General features: G+C 44.3%; 1 protein-coding gene across 1 annotated transcript in view; it reads left to right on the plus strand.

The window, feature by feature from the left end:
* The window catches only part of LOC140411134 (EH domain-containing protein 3), a 119,100-nt gene that overhangs the window by 29,348 nt on the left and 63,201 nt on the right, over positions 1 to 26,551 (plus strand). The window contains exon 3 of the mRNA XM_072500194.1: positions 15,010 to 15,107. Coding sequence (XP_072356295.1) covers positions 15,010 to 15,107 — 98 coding nt within the window. The remainder of the gene's footprint in view (positions 1 to 15,009; positions 15,108 to 26,551) is intronic.

Consider the following 26,551-nt stretch of genomic DNA (forward strand, 5'->3'; position numbering starts at 1 on the left):
GATCGTCCCTTTAATCTGAGATTGTACCCTCTGGTTCTAGATTTTCCTGCAAGTGGAAACATCCTCTCCACATCCACTCTATCCAGGCCTCGCAGTATTCTCAAGTTTCAATAAGATTTCCCCTCCCCCCCCCCCCCCCCCCCCCCCAACCCCTCATTCTTCTAAACTCCCAATGAGTACAGACCCAGCATCCTCAACCGTTCCTCATACGACAAGCTCTTCATTCCGGAGATCGTGAACCTCTCTTGTCTCTTTCCAAGGCCAGCACATCCTTGGATATGGGACCAAAACTGCTCCGAATACTCAAATGGGGTCTGACCAGAGCCTTGTATAGGCTCAGAAGTACATCCCTGGCCTTGTATTCTAGCTCTCTTGACATGGATACTAACATTGCATTTGCCTTCCTAACTGCCAACTGAACCTGCATGTTAACCTTGAGAGAATCGTGAACAAGGACTCCCAAGCCACTTTGTGCTTCTGATTTCCGAAGCATTTCCCCATTTAGAAAATAGTCTGTCTCCATTCCCCCTTCAAAGGTGCATAACCTCACACTTTTCAACATTGTATTCCATCTGCCACTTCTTTGCCAACTCTCCTAGCTTGTCCAAGTCCTTCTGCAGCCCCCCTGCTTCCTCAATACTACCTGTCCCTCTACAGATCTATGTATCATCTGCAAACTTGGCAACAGTGCCTTCAGTTCCTTCTTCTAGATCATCCAACAGTGCCTTCGGTTCCTTCTTCTAGATCATTAATGTATGTTGTGGTCCCAGCACAGACACCTGAGGCACACCACTAGTCCCCTGCTGCCATCCTGAAAAAGACCCCTTTATCCCCACTCTTTGCCTTCTGCCAGTCACCCAATCCTCTATCCATGCCAGGGTCTTGCCCTGAACACATGAGCTCTTAGCTTTTTTAACAGTCTCCTATGTGGCACCTTGTCAAAGACCTTCTGGAAATCTAAATATATTGCGTTCACTGGTTCTCCTTTGTCTTACTTCCTCAAAGAACAGATTTGTCAGACATGACCTCCCATTGACGAAGCCGTGCTGACTCAGTCCTATTATATCATTCACTTCCAAGTACTTTATGATCTCATCTTTAATAACTGACTCTAAAATCTCACCAATCACCGAAGTCAGGCTAACCAGCCTATAATTTCCCGTCTTCTGCCTCCCTCCCTTCTTAAACAGGGGTGTTACATTAGCCACTTTCCAGTCCTCTGGGACCCTTCCTGCCGCCAGTGATTCCTGAAAGATCACCACCAATGCCTCCACAATCTCCTCTGCTACCTCTTGTAGAACCCTGGGGTGTAGTCCATCTGGATCAGGCGATTTATCCACCTTCAGATCTTTCAGGTTCCCCAGAACCTTCATGATGGCCACTAGACTTGTGGGAGGAAACCGGAGCACCTGGAGGAAAGGTACACGGACACTGGGAGAACGTGCAGACTCCACATAGACAGTGACCCAAGCCAGGAATCGAACCCGGGTGCCTGACTCTTTGAAACAACAGTGCTAACCACTGTTACACTATTTCAAAACCTGTGGACTATACTTTTACTGAACTCCCAGATTTGTTTAATCACTCAAAGCTATTTCTCAGCTGTAAAACCACAAGACAGGAGCAGAAGTAGGCTATTCGGCCCATCAAGTTTGCTCCGCCATTCAATGAGATCATGACTTGACATAATCCTCAACTCTACTTTCCTGCCTTATTCCCGTGATTCCTTTACTGATTAAAAATCTGTCTATCTCTGCTTTGAACAGGTTTGATGACCCAGTCTCAATGAAAAATATTGGGAGCAGGACTAGTAATGTTAAAGCCTTTGTGCCTTGACGCGCGAAGTGTTTGCAATAAAGTGGATGAACTAATCGCACAAATGGATGTGAACGGGGTATGATATACTCTGGATTATGGCAATGTGGCTGCAGCGTGACCAGGGATGGGAACTGAATGTCCAGGGATATTCAGTATTTAGTAAAAACCGACAAAGGAAAAGGCGGTGGGTTACATTGCTGGTCAAGGAGGAAATCAACACCATAGTGAGGGAGGATGCTAGCTCCAACAATGTGGAATCCATATGGGTAGAGCTGAGAAACCGCAAGGGACAAAAAATGTTAGTGGGCGTCCTATATCGACCCCCACACTGCAGTGATATTGTTGGGAATGGCATTTAAACAGACATTTGAGGCGCATGTGATAAACGAACAACTGTAATTATGGGTGATTTTAATCTGCATATAGAGTGGGAAATCACATTTACCACAATACCATACAGGAGGAATTCCTGGAGTGTATGTGGGATGGTGTTTTGGATCGATATGTTAGGGAGCCAACTAGAGAACCGGATATCCCAGACTGGGTACTGTGCAATGAGAACTGAGTCATTGGCAATCTAGTTGTGCAAGACCCCTTGGGGATGAGTGACCATAATATGACACAATGTTACATCAAGATGGAGAGTGAAGTTGATGATTCTGAGAGTGGGGTCCTGAATCTTGAAGGAAACTACTATAAAATGAGGCATGAGTTGGCTATGATCGATTGGGAATGTTACTTAAAGGGATGTCAGTGGATAGGCAATGACAAACATTCAAAGAACGCATGGCGGAACTGCAACAATTGTTTATTCCTGTCTGGCAGAAAAGTAAAACAGAAAAGGTGGCAAATCAATGGCTTATTAGAGATAGTATTCGATCCCAAGGAAGAAGCATATAAATTGGCCAAGAAAAACAAGTTATGGGGATTGGGAGCGGTTTAGAATTCTGCAAAAAAGGACCAAGCAATTGACTAAGAAGGGGGGAAAATAGAGTATGATGTAAGCTTGCAGGGAGCATAAAAAGTTTCTATAGATACGTGAACAGAAGATTGGTCAGAAACAGGATAAAAATGGCTGAGCAACTAAATGCATACTTTGGTTCTGTCTTTAAAATGAGAACACAAATAAGCTACCAGAACTGTTGGGGAATGTAGGGTTTAGTGAGCAAGAGGAACTGAAGGTGAGAGAAATGGTGCTAGGGAAATTGATGGGATTGAAGGGTAGATTGATGATCTACATCCCAGGGTACTGATGGAGGGAGGTGGCTCTAAGTATTAGTAGATGCATTGGTGGTCTCCTTCCAGAATTCTATATGCTGCAGAACCGTTTCTGCAGATTGGGGGTGGCTAATGTAACTCCACTATTCAAAAAGGGAGGTTGAGAGAAAGCAGGGACTAATAGACCAGTAAGCCAGTAGTGGGGGAAATTCTAGAATCCATTATCAAAGATTTTCTAGCAGAGCGCTGAGAAAACAGTGCCAGGATTGGACAGTCCGCATGGATTTATGAAAATGAAATCTTCCTTAACAAGTCTACTAGAATTCTTCGAGGATGTAACTAGTAGAATTGATGAAGGGGAGCCGCTCAGTGGATGTGGTGTATTTGGACTTTCAGAAGGCTTTTGACAAAAGTCCCGCATAAAAGATTAGCGTGTAAAATTAAAGCGCATGGGATTGGGGGAAGTGCACTGAGGATGGATAGAAAAGTGGTAGGCAGACGGGAAACCAAGAGTAGGAATTAACGGGTCATTTTCAAATTGGCAGGCAGTGACTAATGGGGTACCGCAGGGATCGGTGCTAGGCCCCGAGCTATTCACTAGATATATTAATAATTTAGATGAGAGAACAAAATATCACATATCCAGATTTGCCGATGACACCAAGTTGGGTGTGAGGGTGAGCTGTGAGAAGGATGCAGAGATCCTTCAGTGTGATTTGGACAAGTTGAGTGAGTGGACAAAATAATGACAGATTAATGACAGAATAATTTGGATAAATGAGAGGTCATCCACTTCGGTAGCAAAAACAGGAAGACAGATTATTATCTGCATGGCCATAAATTAGGAGAGGGGAACATACAACGAGACCTGGGTGTCCTCGCACAGCAGTCACTGAAGGTAAGCATGCAAATGCAGCAGACGGTAAAGAAAGCAAATGGTATGCTGGCCTTCATTGCAAGAGGATTCGAGTAAAGGAGCAGGGATGTCTTGCAACTATACAGGGACTCGGTGAGGCCACACTTGGAGTATCGTGTGCAGTTACCGGAGGATGGATGTTCTAGCTATAGAGGGAGTACAGCGAAGGTTTACCAGACTGATTCCTGGGATGGCAGGACTGACGTGGGAGGAGAGATTGACTTTGGTTAGGATTGTATTCCACTGGAGTTCAGGAGAATGAGGGGGAATCTTCTAGAAACCTTTAAAATTCTAACAGGGTGGGACAGGATTGATGCAAGAAGGATGTTCCTGATGGTGTGGGATCACAGTCTGAGAATACGGGGTAGATCATTTAGGACAGAGGAGGAGACATTTCTTCGTCACCACAGCAAGTAGTTGAGTCCCATTGTATGGTTTCACGAAGCAGTTACATATAGCACTTGGGGCGAAGGGATCATAGGATATGGGGGAAAGCGGGATTAGGCTATTGAGGTGGATGATCAGCCATGATCCTAATTGAATGATGGAGTGGATTTGAAGGGCCGAGTGGCCTTTCTATGTTTCTTTCTTGGAAACATGGGTAATTCAGCGCCTCAAGCCTATTTTGCCATTGGTCAGGTTATTTTGAGAATGGGTGGCACAGTGGCTAGCACTGCTGCCCAATTCTGGCATTCGGACCACAAAAATCCCCTGTATGATTGAATTCTTAAAGTATGCAAAGCAGCTCAAGGCCTTGGGCTTAGCCCTGCAGTAAAGTCATTCTCAGATGAGTGAAATTTCTGTAATGGCTTCTAAAATTCCATCAAGGACCTTGTGAAATGGAGTGGAATTATTCTGAGTTGCGTTCTTTAGAATAAAATCTGTTACTGGGCGGCATGGTAGAGCAGTGTTTAGCACTGCTGCCTCACTGCATCGAGGCCCCGGGTTCGATCCCAGCCCTGTGTCACTGACTGTGTAAAGTTTGCACATTCTCCTCTAATCTGTATGGGTCTCATCCCCACAACCCAAAGATTTGCAGAAAGGTGGATTGGTCACGCTAAATTGTCCCTTTATTGGGGGGGGGGGGGGGGGGGGGGGGGGGTTGGAATGGCCACTTTTAATTAAAAATTTTTATGTAGTCTGTTCTCTTTCACAGAGCCACAAAATCCATTGCATGATATTAAATGGGCGGCACGGTAGCACAGTGGTTAGTACTGTCGCTTCACAGCTCTAGGGTCCTAGGTTTGATTCCTGGCTTGGGTCACTATCTGTGCGGAGTCTGCACATTCTCCCCGTGTCTGCGTAGGTTTCGTCCCAGGTGCTCCTGATTCCTCCCACAAGTCCAAAGATGTGCAGGTTAGGCGGATTGACCATGCTAAATTGCCCTTTGTATCCAAAACAAAAAGGTCCGATGGAGTTATGGGGATAGGGTGGAGGTGTGGGCTTAAGTAGGGTGCTCTTTCCAAGGGCTGGTGCAGACGTGCTGATTGATATAACAATAATTACAGGCTTTTGAGGCCATTGGCCATTGTATCATCCAAGTGCAACCCAGTCACGCTTCTTGGTCTCCAGTCTCCCTTATCTTGCTGGATGGAGTCTTCTGCTTAATATGTTTCACAACCTCAATGCCACTTTTTTAGTAGCCAGTCTCCTCTACACTGGAGTATTTGAAGACTAGGATCTCAAACCCAAGAGAGGTCTTGTTGTTTATTGGGCAGCTGTAATGCCCATGCTTTGGAGACTTGGACAACCCATAGCTGGCACTTCAAAGCACCAAAACAAATCACTAGTCTTTGCAACATCCTTCAAATCGGAAAAGGGTACATCCCCTCCCAATGGCCTCTGCCCCATATTGAGGCACTAATCACTCCAAGCTCGTTCATATACCTGACATCAGACTCTAGCAACTATTCTACACAACTTGGTTGTCAACACATTGAGACACCTAGTGTCTCAAAGTTGTAGTGATATTCAGGTATCAATATACATGATCAATGTACGTAAATGTCGTACAGCCATTTCAACACCAGGTGGCTCACAGTCAGATACTATAAGAACTGATTTCCTGCCTTTTCTAAGTCCGATGTTTCATGACATCAGAACAGTGAACAAGCAAGGCATAGAATAGCTGGAGTGACAGAAGTTAGAACTAGTTTATTATAATAAAAGGACTCGCAGTTTATTATTTAATTACTCATTAAATAGTTCATCTTTCAACAAGAAGACTATTGGTCATGTTATCATCCTGGTGGATTCAAGAGTAATATTTAAGTCAAGGCATCAGAGCAACTCTTTGAGTATCACCTGACCTACATCTGTCAGTCTGCTTGTTGGACCTATCTGCCATTTTGCATCTCTGAATCCGTTAAACTGGAGTAGAAGCAAGTCATCAATTGAGGTACTGCCTGAGAAGATGATCTGAAATCGATAAAAGTTTGTTTCAAGGCAGTATCCCATTCCTTCAATTTTTTTTTTTAATGCCTCTGCAGAATTGAAATGAATTTAGTGCAGTGTGAACATATTTTGCTTGGAAGAACAAGGAGATGCAATTTCAAATACAGGGTATAATTACAGTCTGATCTAGGCGGCCTCAGTCACAAACTGGGCTGTCCTTGGAAGCTCCATTTGTGGAGGAAGTGTGGTGTCCTTGCATGGAGAGTACTGATCCTGTTGAGAGCAGACCACTGTTTCTGAGGGAGGTCAAACCTTGGAGGCCCTACTGTCGAGTGATTCAACAGATCTTTGGCAATATTGGTGCCAGCCCAGAGTTTGACATTTATCTTTTCAAAGCCTGTCTCACTTGAAGCATTCGGTATTCCAGAAAGTTTCTGTGATTGGTGTCACATATTTAATAAGGTCTTCATAGATTTTCATTTCTGTGTTAACATCAATGCAATCAGGCACTTCAGTGTTTTTTTGCATTCCAACACATCAGGCAGTGAGATATTAGACAGGACTGGGAGCTATGTGTTGGTTTTGATATACCACTGATTATTTGCATTGTGTTGAGAACCATTTCTAAGCATTTTGTATGACTACTCTGCCTGTACAGAGAAATGCAGGATCCTGGACTTTATAGATGGAGACATGGAGTAGAAATACTGAACCTTTTCTGAACACCGATTCATTCGCCACTGGATTATTGTCTTCCCATATGATCCAGTATATGTCTTCTCTTGCTTTACCATTCGGCATGCTCATTTTAAAAAATGTGTCCCCTTCAAATCTGGTGCCTATTTATTTTTGTCAACTTTTCCCTTTTTGCATCTTAAGCCACATCAAGATCATAAAGTTGCAGGCCCACCTTTAACTCATCACCTCGAGTTCTGGGTTGGGGATATTTCCGGCAGATGTATTTGTCAGAGTTGGCATCTACTCGACTCTCTCATCCTGCAGGAACCATGCATCAGCCTCCCTTCCTGTGCAGCAATTCTGGCTATTCATGATGTACAATTTAAAAACTCAACCAATTTTAAATTTGCCCAATTTCAATTGAAAAACTCCTACTCTCTCCTCGCTGTGAATTTCACCTTGAGCCAAATTCTGTTTTGGAAATATTCTTTTGTTCCTACCTCTTGTACATTTCGCTAGAACTCTTATATTTTTTTCAATACCCTTGGTGGTGTTTGTTGCCAATTTAAAAACCATAATCCTTTGGCAAATGGGCTATAATGTGAGGTTGTCCGTTTGTGCAGGGTGAATAAAAAAGAAACACAATCTAAATGCTGAGTGATTGCAGAGCTCTGGGTGTCTTGGTGCATGAGTTTCAAAAGGTTAATATGGAGGTACAGCAAGTAAATAGAATCATAGAATTTGCAGTGCAGAAGGAGGCCATTCGGCCCATCGAGTCTGCACCAGCCCTTGGAAAGAGCACCGTGCCCATACCTACACCCCATCCTCGTAACCCCACCTAATCTTTTGAACATTAAGGACAATTTGGCATGGCCAATCCACCTTAGCTGCACGTCTTTGGAATCTGGGGGGACACCCACGCAGACAGAGAATGCGCTGACTCCACACAGGCAGTGACCCTAGCTGGGAATCGAACCTGGGACCCTGGAGCTGTGAGTAACTGTGCTAACCATTGTGCTACCATGCTGCCTGTAAAATGTTTATTGCGAGGGGAATTGAACGTAAAATTAGGTCATGCTTCAGTTATACAGGGCATTGGGTGAGACCACATCAATCTGGATTGTACCGTATTGGTCTCTTTATTTGAGCAAAGGTGTAAATGCATTGGAAGCTGTTCAGATGAGGTTTACTAGACTCTTACATGGAATAGGAGGGATGTCTTGTGTGGAAAGGTTGGACAGGCTAGCCCTGTATCACCGGAGGTGAGAGATGATTTGATTGCAGCCTGATGTCTAGTGGCGGAAAATTCAGAATCCATTATCAAATATTTTCGAGCAGAGCATTTAGTGGCAGGATTGGACAGAGTCAGCATGGATTTATGAAGGAAAAATCATACTTGACAAATCTGGAATTCTTTGAGGATTTAACTAGGAGAATTGATGGAAGGGGCACCAATGGATGTGGTGTATTTGGACTTTTGACCAAGTCCCGCATAAAAGATTAGCATGTAAAATTAACCTGCATGGGATTGTGAGTAGTGTATTGAGATGGATAGAAAACTGGTTGGCAGACCAGAAACAAAGAGTAGGAATTGATGGGTCTCTTTCAAATCGTGCTAGGACCCTAGTTATTCATTATGTATTAATGATTTAGATGAGGGAACAAAATGTCATATCTCAATTTGTAGATTACACTAAATTGGATGGGAGGGTGAGCTGTGAGGAGGATGCAGAGATCCTTCAGTATGATTTGGACAAATTGAGTGAGTGGACAAAATAATGACATGCAGTATAATTTGGATAAATGAGAGGTTATCCACTTTTGTAGCAAAAACAATAAGGCAGACTATTATCTGAATGGCCATAAATTAGGAGTGGGGAACGAGCAAAGAGACCTTGTTACCCTCGTACTCCAATCACTGAAGGTAAGTATGCAGGTGCAGCAGGCGGTAAAGAATGCAAATGGTATGTTGGCCGCCTTTGCAAGGTGATTTGTGTACAGAGGCCGGGATATCTTGCTGCAATTATACAGGGCCTTGGTGAGGCCACACCTGGAATATTGTGTGCAGTTTTAGTCTCCTTAACTGAGGAAGGATGTTCTAGCTATAGAGGGAGTGCAGCGAAGGTTTACCAGATTGATTCCTGGGATAGCAGGACTGAAGGATGAGGATAGATTGAATCGGTTAGGATTGTATTCAGAAGAATGAAGGGGGATCTCTTAGAAACAGTTTCTAACAGGACTTGGCAGGTAGATGCAGGAAGGATGTTCCTGAGAGTGTGTCCAGAACCAGGGGCAACAGTCTGAAGTCTGAAGATACGGCCTAGACCATTTAGGATAGATGAGGAGAAATTTATTTTCCCCAGAGTGGTGAACCTGTAGAATTCGTTACCACAGGAAGTAGTTGAGTCCAAAACATTGTATGGTTTCAAGAAGCCGTCCGGTATAGCACTTGGGGCAAAGGCGATCAAAGGATATGGGGGAAAGTGGGATTAGGCTATTGGATGATCATAAGGAATGGTGGACTGGCTTGAGTGGCCTCCTGTTTAGAAACAAGATCCTAAGGGGATCCAGGATGCTTGTGGAGAGCATGTTTTCTCTAGAGGAAGAATCTAAAACTAGGGCTCCCTTTTTAAAAAAAATAAAAATAATAATAATAATAATTAAATAAATAAAAATAAGGGGTTGCCCGTTTAAGACCGATTTTGAGGATTTTCTTTGTGTTGTGAGACTTTGGAATTCTCTCCTCTTCAAAAAGTGGTATTCTTTGAATATCTGGGTTAAAATTAGATCAGCCTTTATTGTATCGAATGGCGGAGCAGGCTTGAGAGGGGCAGAATTGTCTACTCATTCTATGTTCGGGATATGCATCTACAGAATGTGCACTGCTCATCGTGCACTGCTCATCTTAGATGCTCTTTCTAATTGTAAATACACCACTGTATTGCAAAGCTAAATCTTGCCATGTGTTGGCAACATAAAAAAGTGATAAGTCCTGGATGTGATTTTTCTCCCTCGAGTTATACATATTTTGACTAATGAAGAATTAATTCCATGCTGGGATGTTGGAATTACAACCCAAACACATTGTTCTACTATAGATTATTATTTTTTGTTCTTGAAATTGTGGGTGTCGCTGGCATGACAGAATTTATTACATATTCCTAATTGCTCTTGAAAGTGGTGAGCTGCTTTTAGTTGCTGCACAACCTGGTGAAAGAATATAGGTTGAAAATCCCTTATCCGAAATGCTTGGGGCAGAATGTCTTGGATTTGGAATATTTGGGAATATACTGCACATCGCCCAGGAGCCTTGTGGATTTCCCCGTTCGTGACGCTGTGTTAGTGCTCCAGTGCAGATTTGGGGATTTTTCATTTTGGGGATCTCTGATAAGGGATGCTCAACCTGTAGTTCCAAGTCAGGATGGTATGTGGCTTGGAGGGGTACTTTTAATCTAAAGGTGTTTCATTCGGCTGCCATTCTAGATAGTAGAGGTTATGGGTCTGGAAAGTGCTGCTGAAGGAGGAGCTTTGAATTGCTGAAGTGTTCAAGAGTGAATTCTGGGATAGAGTTCACTTGACAACTCAGCAGGCTGTTTCAGGGAAACTGTATACACGACACTTGTGAAGTGGCTCGGGGTTCCATTAAAGTTTCACTGGGTAGTTATCTGTCGGCAATTCTGAACCTAAGAAATTCCCAGGGATAATGTGTTGGATTGTTGGGCACAATTTGATTGTAAAGCCCCTAGACATGGGAAGGAAATTTGTTTGAGGTAGACAGAATAGCTCCAGGGATTCTTTTTGAGGTAAAGTGAAGTTTGTGGGAGAGTTAATTGCAAGGTTGCTTCGCTGTCCTTCCCTAGTTGACTTTGCACTATTTGAATGGTTTGCTGGGATAGTTGAATGTCATCCATGTTGGTAAAGACTAGAATTGCATGTAAGCCAGGTAAGGATAACAGATTATTTTCATTAAGTGCATTAGTGAATTGGTTGTGTATGCTGCCCCTAAAAACACCGGTGTTCATATAGCACACTGCAGCGGTTCACGATCCCCATGTCAATGAGAGATGAATAATAAATGCTGGCCTAGTGAGTAACATCCACATCCCAAATTAAACTAATGAACTAATTAAAAAATAATTATTGCAATAGGCATTTTCCACCAGATTTTTAAAAACAAAATTGAACTATGAATTTAGCAGGCCAGTAACAAATAGCTGAGTTACCATTTCCGTACCTCACTGGCAAAAGAGCATTACTAAAGGGCCATCCTAACTAACACCATTATGAAGAAACCACGCCCAGGGTACATCTGTTTCTATCTCCAATAGCAATTTATCCTTTCTTCCCCCTCCACACCAGTGTGTGCAGGTTAAGTATGTAAGGTTGCTATCTAGAATATCTGTTGTAATTGTCATTTGGAGATTCCGGACTTCAAAACCAGATCCTAGTCCTTCATACCCACCTAAGTGAAGATTTTCTTCAACAATGTTGTCTAAGGAATATATAATTCCCAATTGGCTTGTGCTCCATAACTTGATACATTCCGCTTCTGTCGTTGTGCTGTCCCTAAGTACACCCCCTATCCACGTGGCAGATCCGAAGTGGAGGTCCATTCTGGTTCTCTTTTTTTCTCCCTTAAAGCTATTGTATTCTAATGAAATAAAAGCAGTGTCTGGATAAATCCATTTCAATTTGTGGGTGACTCAACTTGAAAGAATTGAAATTGAGGAAAATTTAAATTGCAAAGACAAATTACTTGGAGGACATAAAATGGGTGGGCATGTGACAGCTGAAATTTAATGCTGAGAAATGTGAAATTATGCATTTTTGGCAGCGAGAACCAGGAAGGTAGAAGGATACAGTTCTAGAACTGGAGCAGAGGGACCCGGAAGGTAGAAGGGCAGTGCTGGAGCAGAGGGACCCGGGGCTTCTATGTACAAATCATTGCAAGTGACAGGACAGTTTAAGGAAGCAATTCATATGGAAAATTTAGATCTTGGGTTTTCTAAATGGAGGCAGAGTGCAAAAGGAAGGAAGTTATGATGAACCTGTATTTTTAAAAACTGGTTTGACCTCCACTGGATCAGCGTTCAGTTCTGGGCAGCACACTTTTTAGGAAGGATGAGAAGGCATTGAGGGTGCAAAGGATATGTACAAGAATATTTCTCTGGATAAGAGTGTAGTTACAAGGATAGATTAGTAAAGCAAGGGCTGTCCTCTTTAGAAAAGACTTTGCCAGAGGTGCACAACATCATAGTGCTATAGTGAGGGCACAACAAAATAGTGCTACAGAGAGTATGTGGGGAGAAACTTCACTTTGGTGTGTTTTGAGATCCAAAGGACACCAATTTGGAGGTGATTAGCAAGCAATAGAAACAATGACAACATTGTTAAGGAAACAAAGGTAGTTTTAAGGGAATTAAACTTGTGTTGGTAAACCAGAAATAAGGTATAGTTTCAAGTGGGTTTAAACATTTCTGTGCCTTGAAGGGTAAAACCTATCGTTTGATTCATGCTGGACAAAGGTGTTGGTTAAGTTCAAATTGTTTCCATTGCGTTTAGAGAGGGCAATGGCATGAAGAACAAACCAACCAGTGGTGCCTGTTTAGCAACTGGGGCCTTGTAAGATAGATAAGCTTTTAAGTTTAGTTCAGCTAATTTGATAGGCAGTGAGAGAGACAGAGCTCTCACACAGCTCTACTAGACGTAGTTGATGAGAAGGCTAGAGAGGGAACATCTCCGCTTTTCTAGAAGAAAAGCCATACCATGAAGTAATGGTTGAGAAAACCAGTTCAGAGATCTGCTTGTTAAGCAACTGGGGAGTCCGAGAAGTCAGAGGTTAACTGTACTAGAGCAGATCACGGTGAGCTGAGACACCAGAAAGATATCTGAAGTGATTTTCAGATTTGTGAGGTTTTATTACCGCCTGTGGGTGTTGAAGTACCAATGGAAATTAGTGGCTGGATCTCGAGTTTATGTAAAAGCAGTTTAGACAAAGGAAACCTGAAAGAGGGTGGTGTAAAATCCTGGACTGAATTTGCTGTTATAGTAGAGCAGTAACTTGGGTTAAAAGTCCTTTGTAAAACCTGGATTGGATCTTTGAATGAAAACTGTTAAGGGAAAGCATATATACAAGAGAAGATTTTAAGTGTTTTGGGGTTTGGAAACTCTATCATCTGGGGGGGGGGATTCTGAGGAGAATCCCCCCCCCCCAGATGATAGGGCAGGACGGTAGCATTGTGGATAGCACAATTGCTTCACAGCTCCAGGGTCCCAGGTTCGATTCCGGCTTGGGTCACTGTCTGTGCAGAGTCTGCACATCCTCCCCGTGGGTGCGTGGGTTTCCTCTGGCTGCTCCGGTTTCCTCCCACAGTCCAAAGATGTGCAGGTTAGGTGAATTGGCCATGATAAATTGCCCTTAGTGTTGGGTGGGGTTACTGGGTTATGGGGATAGGGTGGAGGTGTTGACCTTGGGTAGGGTGCTCTTTCCAAGAGCCGGTGCGAACTCGATGGGCCGAATGGCCTCTTTCTGCACTGTAAATTCTATGATTTCTATGAGAACCCCACAGGCACTAACTTGGATTCAAAGCGGTGTTTGTGTATTTGACCACGGTCATGTGTGCTTCAAGGGACTTTGTATTAATAAGACCGATATAGCTCAAAATGTACTTTGTAATCCATGTTGATCTTTAAATTTGTGACTGAGGAGTGAAGGAATATTGTATAATAATTCAACTTTTCATGTTCTAGTTTTAACAACCAGGAAAAAACATTTAATTAGCTGTCATATGACTCTGTTCCGCCACACTTCATACATTTTAAAATTAAAAGTTGCAGCCTTTTGATCCAGGGTTCCATTCTTGAATCTTCCAGTCCAGTTAGTCAGAGTTTTACAGCACAGAGGCCGTTTGGCCTGTCATACTGGTGCTGGCCATCAAACACCCATTTATTCTAATCGTGTTTTACAGCACTTGGTCCGTAGCCTTGTATGCTGCACCGCTTCAAGTACTCCTAAATGCTTCTTAAATGTTGTAAGGGTCCCCACCTCTACCACCCTGTGACAGTGAGTTCCAGATTCCCATTACCCTCTGGGTGAAAAGGTTTTCCCTCCAATCCCCCCTAAATCTCCTGCTCCTTACCTCCATCGATCATCACTTGTAACTCTTGACTAACCTCTGACGAACCCTTCACTTTTAGTGAAAGTGACGCTGGTACACTTTTGCCATTGCATCAAATACTGGTGTCAAAATTTGTGTTTCAATACAACTTTGATCATTTATGGGGAGGCGGTGGCATAATGGCATTGTCACCTGACTAGGAATCCAGAGACTCGTGTTCTGTGGGGTTTCAGGTTCAAATCCCGCCACTGCAGATGGAGAAATTTGAATTCAATAAAAATCTGGAATTTAAAAATGCAGTGATGACCATGAAACCATTGTTGATTGTTATTAAAAACCCATCTGGTTTACTATTTTCTTTATTTAGGATATCTGCCATCCTTACCTGGTCTGGCCTATATGTGACTCCAGACTCTCAGCAATGTGGTTTACTCTTAACTGCTCCTCAAGCGCAATTAGGGATGGGCAATAAATGCTGGCACAGCTGACGACACCCGCGTTGCATGAAAGAATTTTTTTTAAAACAGCAACTGAGTCGTAACACCATGAGGAAACCTTTTTCTACATTGAGGTTAGAATCTTGAATGAATTGCCAGAGTGTGGTGGAAGGAGCCCTCAAAAAAAAAAAAAAAAAAAAAAAAAAAGTTATTATCTGAAGAGAAGATCTGCAGGGCTCCAGGGTAAAAACGGGGCTAGCTGAGTGGGCCGTAATGGGCCGAATGACCATGTGATGAAACTATCCAATGATTTAAACCTCCAAATACACCTGTATATTTTGCAAAATCGTTCGCTCCGAAATAGCAGCTTTATTTCATTTAAGTCTCGTGCTTAATGGAAACTGAAACACCAAAATTGTTTGTCTTCTAGATTTACGTGTGCCCAGTTGCCAAACTCTGTGCTTGAAAGCATTAGCATCATTGACACTCCGGGCATCCTATCTGGAGAGAAGCAGCGCATCAGCCGAGGTGAGGTTTCTCATTATAAAATAAAGTCACCCAATTTGCATTTTAGTAGTGACCTCCCTTTTAAAGAAGAAAACATGGAAGCCTGTTTTGTTTTTGTTTTTTGCAGTGTTCTTTACCTGCGATACCAAGCCACCGGTAAACCAAACTTCAAAAGAACATGTTCAATTTCATTGTGTAGTAATATGAAAAGACTGCCTTAAAACCATATTTCAAAGGCATATCCCAATTTTTCTAAAACTTATTTCCTCTTTCATTGACAGTAATGTAGATACATCAAGTATTCAGAGACGACTGACAGAACTTGTACAGAGTGGGAGTTAGCTTGAGGAATTTGTATTTTCAGCATGTTGAAGCTGATTTCATGGAGTTACTGTGGTGAATAAAATACTTGTTTTCTTTAATTCATTTACGGGATGTGGGCATTCTAGCTAGAGCAGCATTTAGTGCCCATCCCTAGTTGCCCTTGCTGGTGAACTGCCTTCTTGAACCTCTGCAGTCCTTGAGGTGTAGGTTCACTGACTTCTTGAGGTGTAGGTACACTGACTGTGTTCGTGAGGGAGTTCCAGTATGTTGCCCCAGCAACTGGGAAGGAACAGCGATATATTTCCAAATCGGAATGGTGAGTGACTTGGAGGATAACCTCCAGGTGGTGTCCTTCTAGATGGTAGTGGCCATGGGTTTGGAAGATGCTGCCTAAGGAACCTTGGTGAGTTACTGCAGTGCACCTTGTAGATGGTACACATGGCTGCCACTATTCGTCAGTGGTGGAGGGTTTGAATGTTTGTGGAAGAGGGAGCAATCAAGCGGTGGCTGCTTTATCCTGGTTGGTGTCAAGCGAGTGTTGTTGGAGCTGCACTCATCCAGGGAAGTACTCCATTACACTCCTGACTTTATGATGAAAGGGAGGTCATTGATGAAGCAGCTGAAGATGGTTGGGCTGAGAACACCACCCTGTGGAATTCCTGGAGCTGAGATGATGGACCTCCAACCATCACTACCATCTTCCTTTGTGCTGGGTATGACTCTAACCAGCAGGGAGTTTCCCCCCCCTGATTCCCATTGACTCCAGTTTAGCGAGGGCTTATTGATGCCATGCTCTGTCAAATGCTGCCTTGGTGTAAGGACAGTCACTCTCCCCTCACCTCTGACATTCAGCTCTTGTCCATATTTGAACCATGGCTGTAATAAGGAGCTGAGTGACCCTGGCGGAACCCAGTGTCCATGGGCAGGTTATTGCTGATAAATGCTGCTTGCTGACTCTTTCTAAAATCATTTGCTGTTGATGGAGAGCAGACTGATGGGGTGGTATTTTGCTGGGTTGGATCTGTCCTAGTGTACAGGACACCCTTTGGGCAATTTTCCACATTGCTAGGTAGATGCCAGTATTGTAGCTAATCAAGTAACTTCCTTAACAAATGATCGAGAATGACCAAATATCTCAGCAAAAAGGCTTTTTCCTGAAATAAACATTTCTATTGGTATATTAATCAGTTTACTGTGTGAATCCTTTCTTTGACCTGATTTATTCTGGAGGTGGTGTAGCTCTGTTATTTAAGGATGACATCCGGGCAACAGTCAGGGATGACATCGGTGCTATGGAGGATAAGGTTGAATCCATTTGGGTGGAAATCAGGAATAGTAAGGCAAAAAAGTCACTGATAGGAGTAGTCTATAGGCCACCAAATAGCAATATTATGGTGGGGCAGGCAATAAACAAAGAAATAACGAATGCATGTAGAAATGGTACAGCAGTTATCATGGGGGATTTTAATCTACATGTTGATTGGATTAACCAGGTCGGTCAAGGCAGCCTTGAGGAGGAGTTGAGAGAATGTATCCGCGATAGTTTCCTAGAACAGTATGTAATGGAACCTACGAGGGAACAAGCGGTCCTAGATCTGGTCCTGTGTAATGAGACAGGATTGATTCAGGATCTCATAGTTAGGGATCCTCTCGGAAGGAGCGATCACAATATGGTGGAATTTAAAATACAGATGGAGGGTGAGAAGGTAAAATCAAGCACTAGTGCTTTGTTTTGTGCTTCAACAAAGGAGATTACAATGGGATGAGAGAAGAACTAGCTAAGGAAGACTGGGAGCAAAGACTTTATGGTGAAACAGTGGAGAACCTTCCAAGTGATTTTTCAGTGCTCAGCAAAGGTTTATACCAACAAAAATTAATGACGGTAAAAAGAGGGAAAATCGACTGTGGATATCTAAGGAAATAAGGGAGAGTATCAAATTGAAGGAAAAAACATACAAAGTAGCAAAGATCAGTGGGAGACTAGAGGATTGGGAAATCTTTAGGGGGCAACAGAAAGCTACTAAAAAAGCTATAAAGAAGAGTAAGATAGATTATGAGAGTAAACTTGCTCAAAAAACAGATAGTAAAAGTTTCTACAAATATATAAAACAGAAGAGAGTGGCTAAGGTAAATATTGGTCCTTTAGAGGATGAGAAGGGAGATTTAATAATGGGAGATGAGGAAATGGCTGAGGAACTGAACAGGTTTTTTGGGTCGGTCTTCACAGTGGAAGACACATAGCCTCATTTCCATCAGTCACTGGCATGTTATGACAGGTGAGGACGTTGAGAGGATTGTTATCACCAAGGAGGTAGTGATGGGCAAGCTAATGGGGCTAAAGGTAGATAAGTCTCCTGGACCTGATGGAATGCATCCCAGAGTGCTAAAAGAGATGGCTAGGGAAATTGCAAATGCACTAGTGATAATTTACCTAGATTCTGGGGTGGTCCTGGCGGATTGGAAATTAGCAAACGTGACACCACTGTTTAAGAAAGGAGGTAGGCAGAAAGCGGGTAATTATAGGCCAGTGAGCTTAACTTCGGTAGTAGGGAAGATGCTGGAATCTATCATCAAGGAAGAAATAGCGAGGCATCTGGATGGAAATTGTCCCATTGGGCAGACACAGCATGGGTTCATAAAGGGCAGATCGTGCCTAACTAACTTAGTGGAATTTTTTGAGGACGTTAACAGTGCGGTAGATAACAGGGAGCCAATGGATGTGGTATATCTGGATTTCCATAAAGCCTTTGACAAGGTGCCACACAAGGTTACTGCATAAGATAAAGATGCATGGCATTAAGGGGAAAGTAGTAGCATGGATAGAGGATTGGTTTAATTAATAGAAAGCAAAGAGTGGGGATTAATGGGTGTTTCTCTGGTTGGCAATCAGTAGTTAGTGGTGTCCCTCGGATCAGTATTAGGCCCACAACTGTTCACAATTTACATAGATGATTTGGAGTTGGGGACCAAGGGCAATGTGTCCAAGTTTGCAGACGACACTAAGGTAAGTGGTAAAGCAAAAAGTGCAGAGGATACTGGAAGTCTGCAGAGGGATTTGGATAGGCTAAGTGAATGGGCTAGGGTCTGGCAGATGGAATACAATGTTGACAAATGTGAGGTTATCCATTTTGGTAGGAATAACCGCAAAAGGGATTATTATTTAAATGATAAAATATTAAAACATGCTTCTGTGCAGAGAGACCTGGGTGTGCTAGTGCATGAGTCGCAAAAAGTTGGTTTACAGGTGATTAAGAAGGCAAATGGAATTTTGTCCTTCATTGCTAGAGGGATGGAGTTTAAGACTAGGGAGGTTATGCTGCAATTGTATAAGGTGTTAGTGAGGCCACACCTGGAGTATTGTGTTCAGTTTTGGTCTCCTTACTTGAGAAAGGACGTACTGGCACTGGAGGGTGTGCAGAGGAGATTCACTAGGTTAATCCCAGAGGTGAAGGGGTTGGATTACGAGGAGAGGCTGAGTAGACTGGGACTGTACTCGTTGGAATTTAGAAGGATGAGGGGGATCTTATAGAAACATATAAGATTATGAAGGGAATAGATAGGATAGATGCGGGCAGGTTGTTTCCACTGGCGGGTGAAAGCAGAACTAGGGGGCATAGCCTCAAAATAAGGGGAAGTAGATTTAGGACTGAGTTTAGGAGGAACGTCTTCACCCAAAGGGTTGTGAATCTATGGAATTCCTTGCCCAGTGAAGCAGTAGAGGCTCCTTCGTTAAATGTTTTTAAGATAAAGATAGTTTTTTGAAGAATAAAGGGATTAAGGGTTATGGTGTTCGGGCCGGAAAGTGGAGCTGAGTCCACAAAAGATCAGCCATGATCTCATTGAATGGTGGAGCAGGCTCGAGGGGCCAGATGGCCTACTCCTGCTCCTAGTTCTTATGTTCTTTAATTCTCCCTGCAGCAGCAGTTTATATTTCTGCAATTTCCTGTCAAACAGCTTGCATCAGCCCAATTGTTTTTTCCATTTTCCCTTGGTGTTTTAAAAAAAAAAATCATGCCAATCTGTAACATGTTCTAGTATCGAGGAAGGGGCCAGTGACTGGAAACACCGCTGCTTTTCCACAGATTGTGTGTGACTGGAATGTCTCCATCTTTGTTTTTATTGGAAGGGTGGATGTGTTTAAATGTACAGCGAGTGCTACTGCTTGATTCGGAAAACTGAGTGAATGGATGAGCAGTGCTACAACCAAAGGGTAGTGAAGCAGACGCCTTGCGTCAGCTTTTCTGTTTCTGTTCTCCACTCCACCCGGAAACTTTTGATTGCTCAGTTTCCTGTTGAGTGGCCTGGACAAAGGCCTCACAGCAACTAATGCCTCCGTACTCTGCGTTGGCAGTGGGAGAATAGGTGGTACTGCAATTTATCCACTTTGCTCTCCATTTGTCTCGGGGCGCACAGTGGTTAGCACTGCTACCTCACAGCCTCAGGGACCCGAGTTCAATTCCGGCCTTGGGTGACTGTGTGGAGTTTGCACGTAGGTTTCCTCTGGGTGCTCTGATTTCCTCCCACAGTCCAAAGATGTGCAGCTTGGATGGATTGGCCATGCTAAATTGCCCCTTGGGAGTCCAAAGATGTTCAGGTTTGGAGTGGGGGCTTAGATAGGGTGCTCTTTCAGACAGTCGGTGCAGACTCAGTGGGTCAATGGCCTCCTGCACTGTAGAGATTCCATGATGGGGAGAAGGAAGTCCACTGACTATGAGGTGCTGCATCGGTAATCTTAAAAGAACGGCTACAATTGGCTGTCAGATATTTCATGACAAAATCAAGAGGAAGGTGAAAGTAATTACCTGCTGCTTCTTGGGCTACAGAATCCCACTGGAACAGAGCGCTTATAACAATTCACAATGTCAAGGGCTGTGAATAAATCCCAATGACTTGCTTTCAAACTCTAGCATTATTCATTGCAATCTGAGGTTTCTAGTATACACCGTAATTGGTAGACCTATTTCAGGCCGGAAAGACTTCCAAGAACTGTTAGCCCTAATCTTTCCTTGGGTTACTAACAGCATAGAGCAGAATCTGTCCCACTTGGGTCTTTCCTTGTCTTTTGTACTTCATGTGAAGAAATCCTCAAAAGGGCAGACCAATGTGACACCCTTTTCTTGTTGAGGAAAAGGGCCAGGTTGGGTTTATGGTGGATTTCCTAAGCTGTCATAGTCTTTTACAGAAAGGTAAATTCTCATTAATGCAAATGAACAGACCTAATCCTGCTTATGATTTTTGCATTTGACCTGGAATGATTTCCTGAATCCAACACTGACCGGGCTTCCGCAGGGTGACTTGCCCATCCTTGGGAAGCATGCTTCTTCCTGGCAAATTTTCCCAAGGTCGGGCATTTAGTTTTGTCTATTTGACCCAAACATGAGACCGTCTGGAAGTAGCCAAGGACCACGGCAGTGGACGTAGATCCCCCACAGTGTACAAATAGCGTGGGGGCTCGGCACCAAAATGCTACAGCAAATGTAATTAATCCCCTGTGATCGATCAAAAAGCTGCTGCAGGGGGATTAAAGAATGAATTGGGTCAAAGAAAGGATTCACACAGTAAACCGATTAAACACATATAGAAATGTTTATTTCAGGAAAAAGACTTTTTGCTGAGATATTTGGTCATTCTCGATCATTTGTTAAGGAAGTCACTTGATAAGCTACAACACTGGCATCTACCCAGCAAAGTGGAAAATTGCCCAGTGTCCTGTACACCAGAAACGGGACAAATTCAACCCAGCCAATTACCACCCTATCAGTCTGCTCCATTAGCAAAGGGAAGAAGGAGGCAGAAAGTGGCAGTTACTCAGCAATAACCTTCAATTTTCAAACCACGCTGGACACCAGGGGCGAAATTCTCCGGAACTGGCGCCCAAAACGGCGCAAATCAGTCTGGCATCGCGCCGCCCCAAAGGTGCGGAATGCTCCGCATCTTTGGGGGCCGAGCCCCAACCCTAAGGGGCTAGGTTGGCGCCGGATGAATTTCCGCCCCGTCAGCTGGCGGACAAGGCCTTTGGTGCCCCGTCAGCTGGCGCGGAAATGACATCTCCGGGCGGCGCATGCGCGGGAGCGTTAGCGGCCACTGATGGCATTCCCGCGCATTGGAGGGAGTCTCTCCTGCCTCCACCATGGTGGAGACCGTGGCGAAGGCGGAAGGGAAAGAGTGCCCCCACGGCACAGGCCTGCCCGCGGATCGGTGGGCCAGGCCACCGTGGGGGCACCCCCCCGGGGCCAGATCGCCCCCCAGGACCCCGGAGCCTGCCCGCGCCGCCTTGTCCCACCGGTAAGGTAGGTGGTTTAAAATGCGGGACAGGCATTTTAGCGGCGGGACTTCGGCCCATCCGGGCCAGAGAATCGCGCGGGGGGGGGCCCGCCAACCGGCGCGGCGTGATTCCCGCCCCTGTCGAATATCCAGTGCCGGAGACTTCGGCAACCGGCAGGGGCGGGATTCACGCCAGCCCCCGACGATTCTCCGACCCAGTGGGGGGTTGGAGAATCTCGCCCCAGGAGTTTTTTAAATTCCTTTTATGGAATGTGCGCTTTGCTGGCTAGGCCAGCGTTGCCCATCCCTAGTTGTCCTTCAGAAGGTGGTGGTGAATTACCTTCTTAAACCACTATAGTCCCTACAAGCCCTATTAGGGAGGGAATTTCATGTTTTTGGCTCAGCGGCAGTGGGGGAACTGTTATATTTCCATCCAGGACGGACTGACATTGTTTCTGTCGGTGGGAACTGGGTTACGAAGGACTTTTATTTCACAAAGAATCATTATGCCAAGTGACTGCTACGAAACTGAACAAAATGCTTCATATATAAATGTGCCTCTACCCATAACACTTTGAATTGCTGCCAGTAATGGAGCAGTGAATCTAATTGACCTGAAATGTTCTTAATCTCGGTACATAGCAATGTTTTGCTTTGACCTCTGTAGCTAACGATGATGTTATATTAATTGTCCATCCTCCTACCCTTGAGGTTCGTGAGGCCTTCCTCCTTTAACTGGGACAGTCCTTGTGCTCAGCTGTTATTGGATTGGGGAATTTGGAGATTGATCTCCTGGATTTGTTGATTCTTTCCTTGGCGGTCGAGATTACAGGGGTGGGGTGGGGAAGATGCTGTTGGAGTAACAGTGGTGAACTGTTATAATGGATCCTGTCTATTGTAAATTACTGCAAGCACAGTAAATTACCGTAAGCACAGCTTACTGTGTGATGGAGAAGATGGATATTTAGTCCAATGGCATGGTTGCTGATTGACCTGGGCAATGATCGTTTCCATCCAGGAAAGTAGTGAGTACACTCATTCCTGATCGGAGTCTTCTAAATGGTGGTCAGATGGTGAGCCATTAATTGTACAATACCAAATACCTGGCCTCCTATTCCTAGCATGGTAGCACAGTGGTTAGCACAGTTGCTTCACAGCTGCAGGGTCCAGGTTTGATGCCCGGATTGGGTCACTGTCTGTGCGGAGTCTGCACGTTCTCCCCGTGTGTACGTGGGTTTCCTCCGGGTGCTCCGGTTTCCTCCCACAGTCCAAAGATGTGCAGATTAGGTGGATTGGCCCTTGGGTGTCCAAAAAGGTTAGATGGGGTTACAGGGATAGGGTGGCGGTGTGGGCTTAGATAGGGTGATCTTTCCATGGGCCTGGGCAGACTCGATGGGCCGAATGGCCTCCTTCTGCACTGTAATGTAAATTCCATGAACAATGCTGGTCCAGTAAAATCTCTGGGCAGCTTTAGTCCCTTAGGCGTTTGTTGCGGTGGTGTTCCGGATGTTGACGGAAAATGGCTGGGTTAGATCGAATTTGAGATGATCAGTACCTGGCAGTTGTGACGGGCAACATCAATGCCCCACATGTGCTCCGGTCTAATTTTCAACAGTACTATTGTAGGAGAGCCATGAATTGCATCTTTTATTGGAGAGTCCTGAATCGAACTGAACACTATGGAATTGTCCAGGATCTTGAAGTAAAGAACATTACAGATGTCCTGGTTTTGTGATGAGTAACCTCCGAACCATAGGCGTGTTTCTTTTTGTATCCGATTGATTCCAGTCATAGGATTTTTCTCTTCAACCCCTTTTGCTGGAGATTCTTGGTCAAATGTTGTCTTAATACTGAGGGCAATTACTCCTGGAAATTGGCTAGAAAAACTCTGCATTTGTACAGCACAAGTGTTCTATATGTATTGTTTAGTTTGATCTGTATTTAAGCTTGCAATGACTGCTAGTAAAGTAGATGTTCAGCAGAGGAATATGGTAGACACCTGGGGCGCGATTCTCCGCTCTGCGCCGGTTGGGAGAATCGCCTGGGTCGCCAAATTTTCCCTCGACGCCGGTCTGACGACTTCCCGCGATTCTCCCAAGCGGCGAGAGCGGCCCCGTCGAGTTCCGCGCGGCGCAGGCCGGGGAATTGCCCGAGACACCCAAAATGGTGATTCTCCGGCACCCCTACTATTCACAGGCCCCGATGGGCTGAGCGGCCAGCCCAAAACGGCGGGTTCCCCCTGGCGCCGTCCACGCCTGGTCGCTGCCGGCGGGAACGCTGGGGGGGGGGGGGGGGATCCTGCACTGGGGGGGGGGGGGGGGGGGGGGAGATCCTGCACTGGGGGGGGGGCCTCAAATGGGGTGTGGCCCGCAATCGGTGCCCACCGATCGTCGGGCCGTCCTCTCTGAAGGAGGACCTCCTTTCTTCCGCAAGATCCGTCTGACATCTTCTTGTGGGACGAACTCTTGAGAGGACGGCAACTACGCATGCGCGGGTTGGAGCCGGCCAACCCGTGCATGCGCGGGTGACGCCAGTTATGCGGCGCCGGCTGCGTCATGTATGCGGCGCCGCCTTTACACGGCTCCAAGGCCTGGCACGCGTAAATGACGCAGCGCCGCTCCTAGCCCATTTTCGGGCCCTGAATCGGTCGGGATAGGGGCCGTTTTGCGCCGTTGGTGAACCTCGACGGTGCGAACACTCTGCCTCCATTTCGGAGAATCCCGCCCCAGATTCATTCACATCCCTTGCCCTGAATGCGGCATCCAAGAGAGAAATGTCTTGGTATCGTTATGAAGGATTGTAGAAACATGTATCTTTTTTAGTCTGGAACTGGGAAGGAATCCAGTCGAGGCTTTCACATTCTGGAGGATGAGTTAGATTGTTCCAATGGTTATCAATAATGAGGAGAATAAAAGGAGGACACAAATGGCTTTTTTTTGTTGAGTTTATCACTTGCATTATATTTTATTCATCTTCTTGCATCTCATTAAAACATATGTATACATTAGTCATGAGTACAGGCAAATGCACCTACAGTACATAGTACAGATTTTGTTTTTCTTCCTGTTTCCAAAACTAAGTTCTGTTGCACTGAACAAGACCAAACACTCCAAAAGCAAAAATCATGAACTGCTCCAGTCTGTCGGCAGCGACCAAAAGCAGCATTGTGGGAGACAGAGTCAAAGAGAAACTTCAAATTACAAAATGGCAAGAACAGGATTTGTCAAACCAGAGGTTATTAGCTTATGTTGTTACACGGGCAACTTGAGGCAGGGACGATGCTTTTAAAGGGGAATTTGGTATGTAAGTGAAATGGCAAACTGTAAAAGGCTACAGATAAAGCGCAGGAACATGGCACAATGGGCCAAATGATCACCTCTTGATGTTATAATTCCTATGATTCAGTAGTGATTTTGTCTAATAAAGGATTTTATAGTTGCAAATTGAGGCTGGATTTGGGCTGAAATCAATCCAACCCTCATGCTTTAACTCGGCACATTATTGGCAGAGATCCAGAATGCACTAATACCTAGACCAACTGCAGGAATAGTTTTGATGTGACTGATAATCGGATTTGAATGTTGGCACCCACAGCTAATGCTGCTTCCCAAGAAGCATGTTTTCTTCCTCATGCCAAACATTTCCTTTCAATAACTCTGACCTCTCAACTCTATTCATTCCTCTATTCATTCCAGGATTTGGATACTAAACAAGGTTGAGACATGCTACACTGGAAAAATGAGTTTCAATGCGTCGAATGGTCTTTTATCAATTGTTGCCTTTTAGCATATTTCTCCTATTGCTGTTTAATGACCAGGCATTCCTTGCCCCAAAGCAGATATCACATCCCATATGTTATTGTTGGTATCGCCTCCCTCTCCCTTTTTAACTGATTATCTGATGATATCGAAAGCCGCTGAAACCTGTTCTTTCAGGAAGTAATATTCTAACCATGTCCCTGGCTTCAAATAGTTGGCATTTTAGAATTTGTGCCAAGGAAAGAGCAACTTGCACATGTAAAACTCCTTTTCATGGCCTCAGCAGGTTTAAAGCATTTTGCAGCCAATTAATGCAACCAATTAGCTATTATTGAAGTGGAGTCTTTTATAATTCGGGAAAGACAGCAGCCAATTTGTGCACAGCAGGATCTCCCAAGCTACATAATCAGATGATCTATAAATAATGTTAGTTGCAGAGGAATTTGTTTTATAAAAAGCGCCATGAAGCTAGTTTCACAACGTTAATGGTTAATATGATGGAGGTTGCTGAGGTTTTTTTCCAATAGAGTTCTGCGTATTGAAATATGAAAGGGACAGGAGTCAGTATGTTGCGCAAAAGTCATTTGCATGTCCTGCTGTAACATGATGTGGTTTAACTCCAGAACCCATATATACTGATACTTAAAAGCTGGAGCTTTCTTTCTGCTCTATATCTGACTCAGTCACTCACTGCCTAAACTTGTTGAGCCAGTGGAGTGCCCTGACCACGAGTTTACCCAAAAGGATATGCTATAGTTTTGTAATCTGAAAAGTCAATATTGCTTTCCTGAGGATTAAAATCTTCAACAGCATGCCTCTTTATTTTTCCCAGCCATTCCGAAAGAAATGGGGGTTGATTATCTTTTCCAAACTCTCTTCCCTCCGGAAGAATCTGTAGGTACCTCCACAATGTTGGGTTGGATTGGATTGTTCATTATCACGTGTACCGAGGTACAGCGAAAAGTATTTTTCACTGTTAGCAGGTATCTGAAATATCAAGCACTGAAATGTAGCTAATACTGAGAGAAACTGCAATTTGTAAGAATACACACCTGTCTTCTGTGTATTGGAAATGTGCAAGGGATAGGAGATATGGGGACGTAATGGGCTTGATCCCAT

This window comes from Scyliorhinus torazame, chromosome 4, assembly GCF_047496885.1.
Source record: "Scyliorhinus torazame isolate Kashiwa2021f chromosome 4, sScyTor2.1, whole genome shotgun sequence".
In the NCBI taxonomy this organism is placed as follows: domain Eukaryota; kingdom Metazoa; phylum Chordata; class Chondrichthyes; order Carcharhiniformes; family Scyliorhinidae; genus Scyliorhinus; species Scyliorhinus torazame.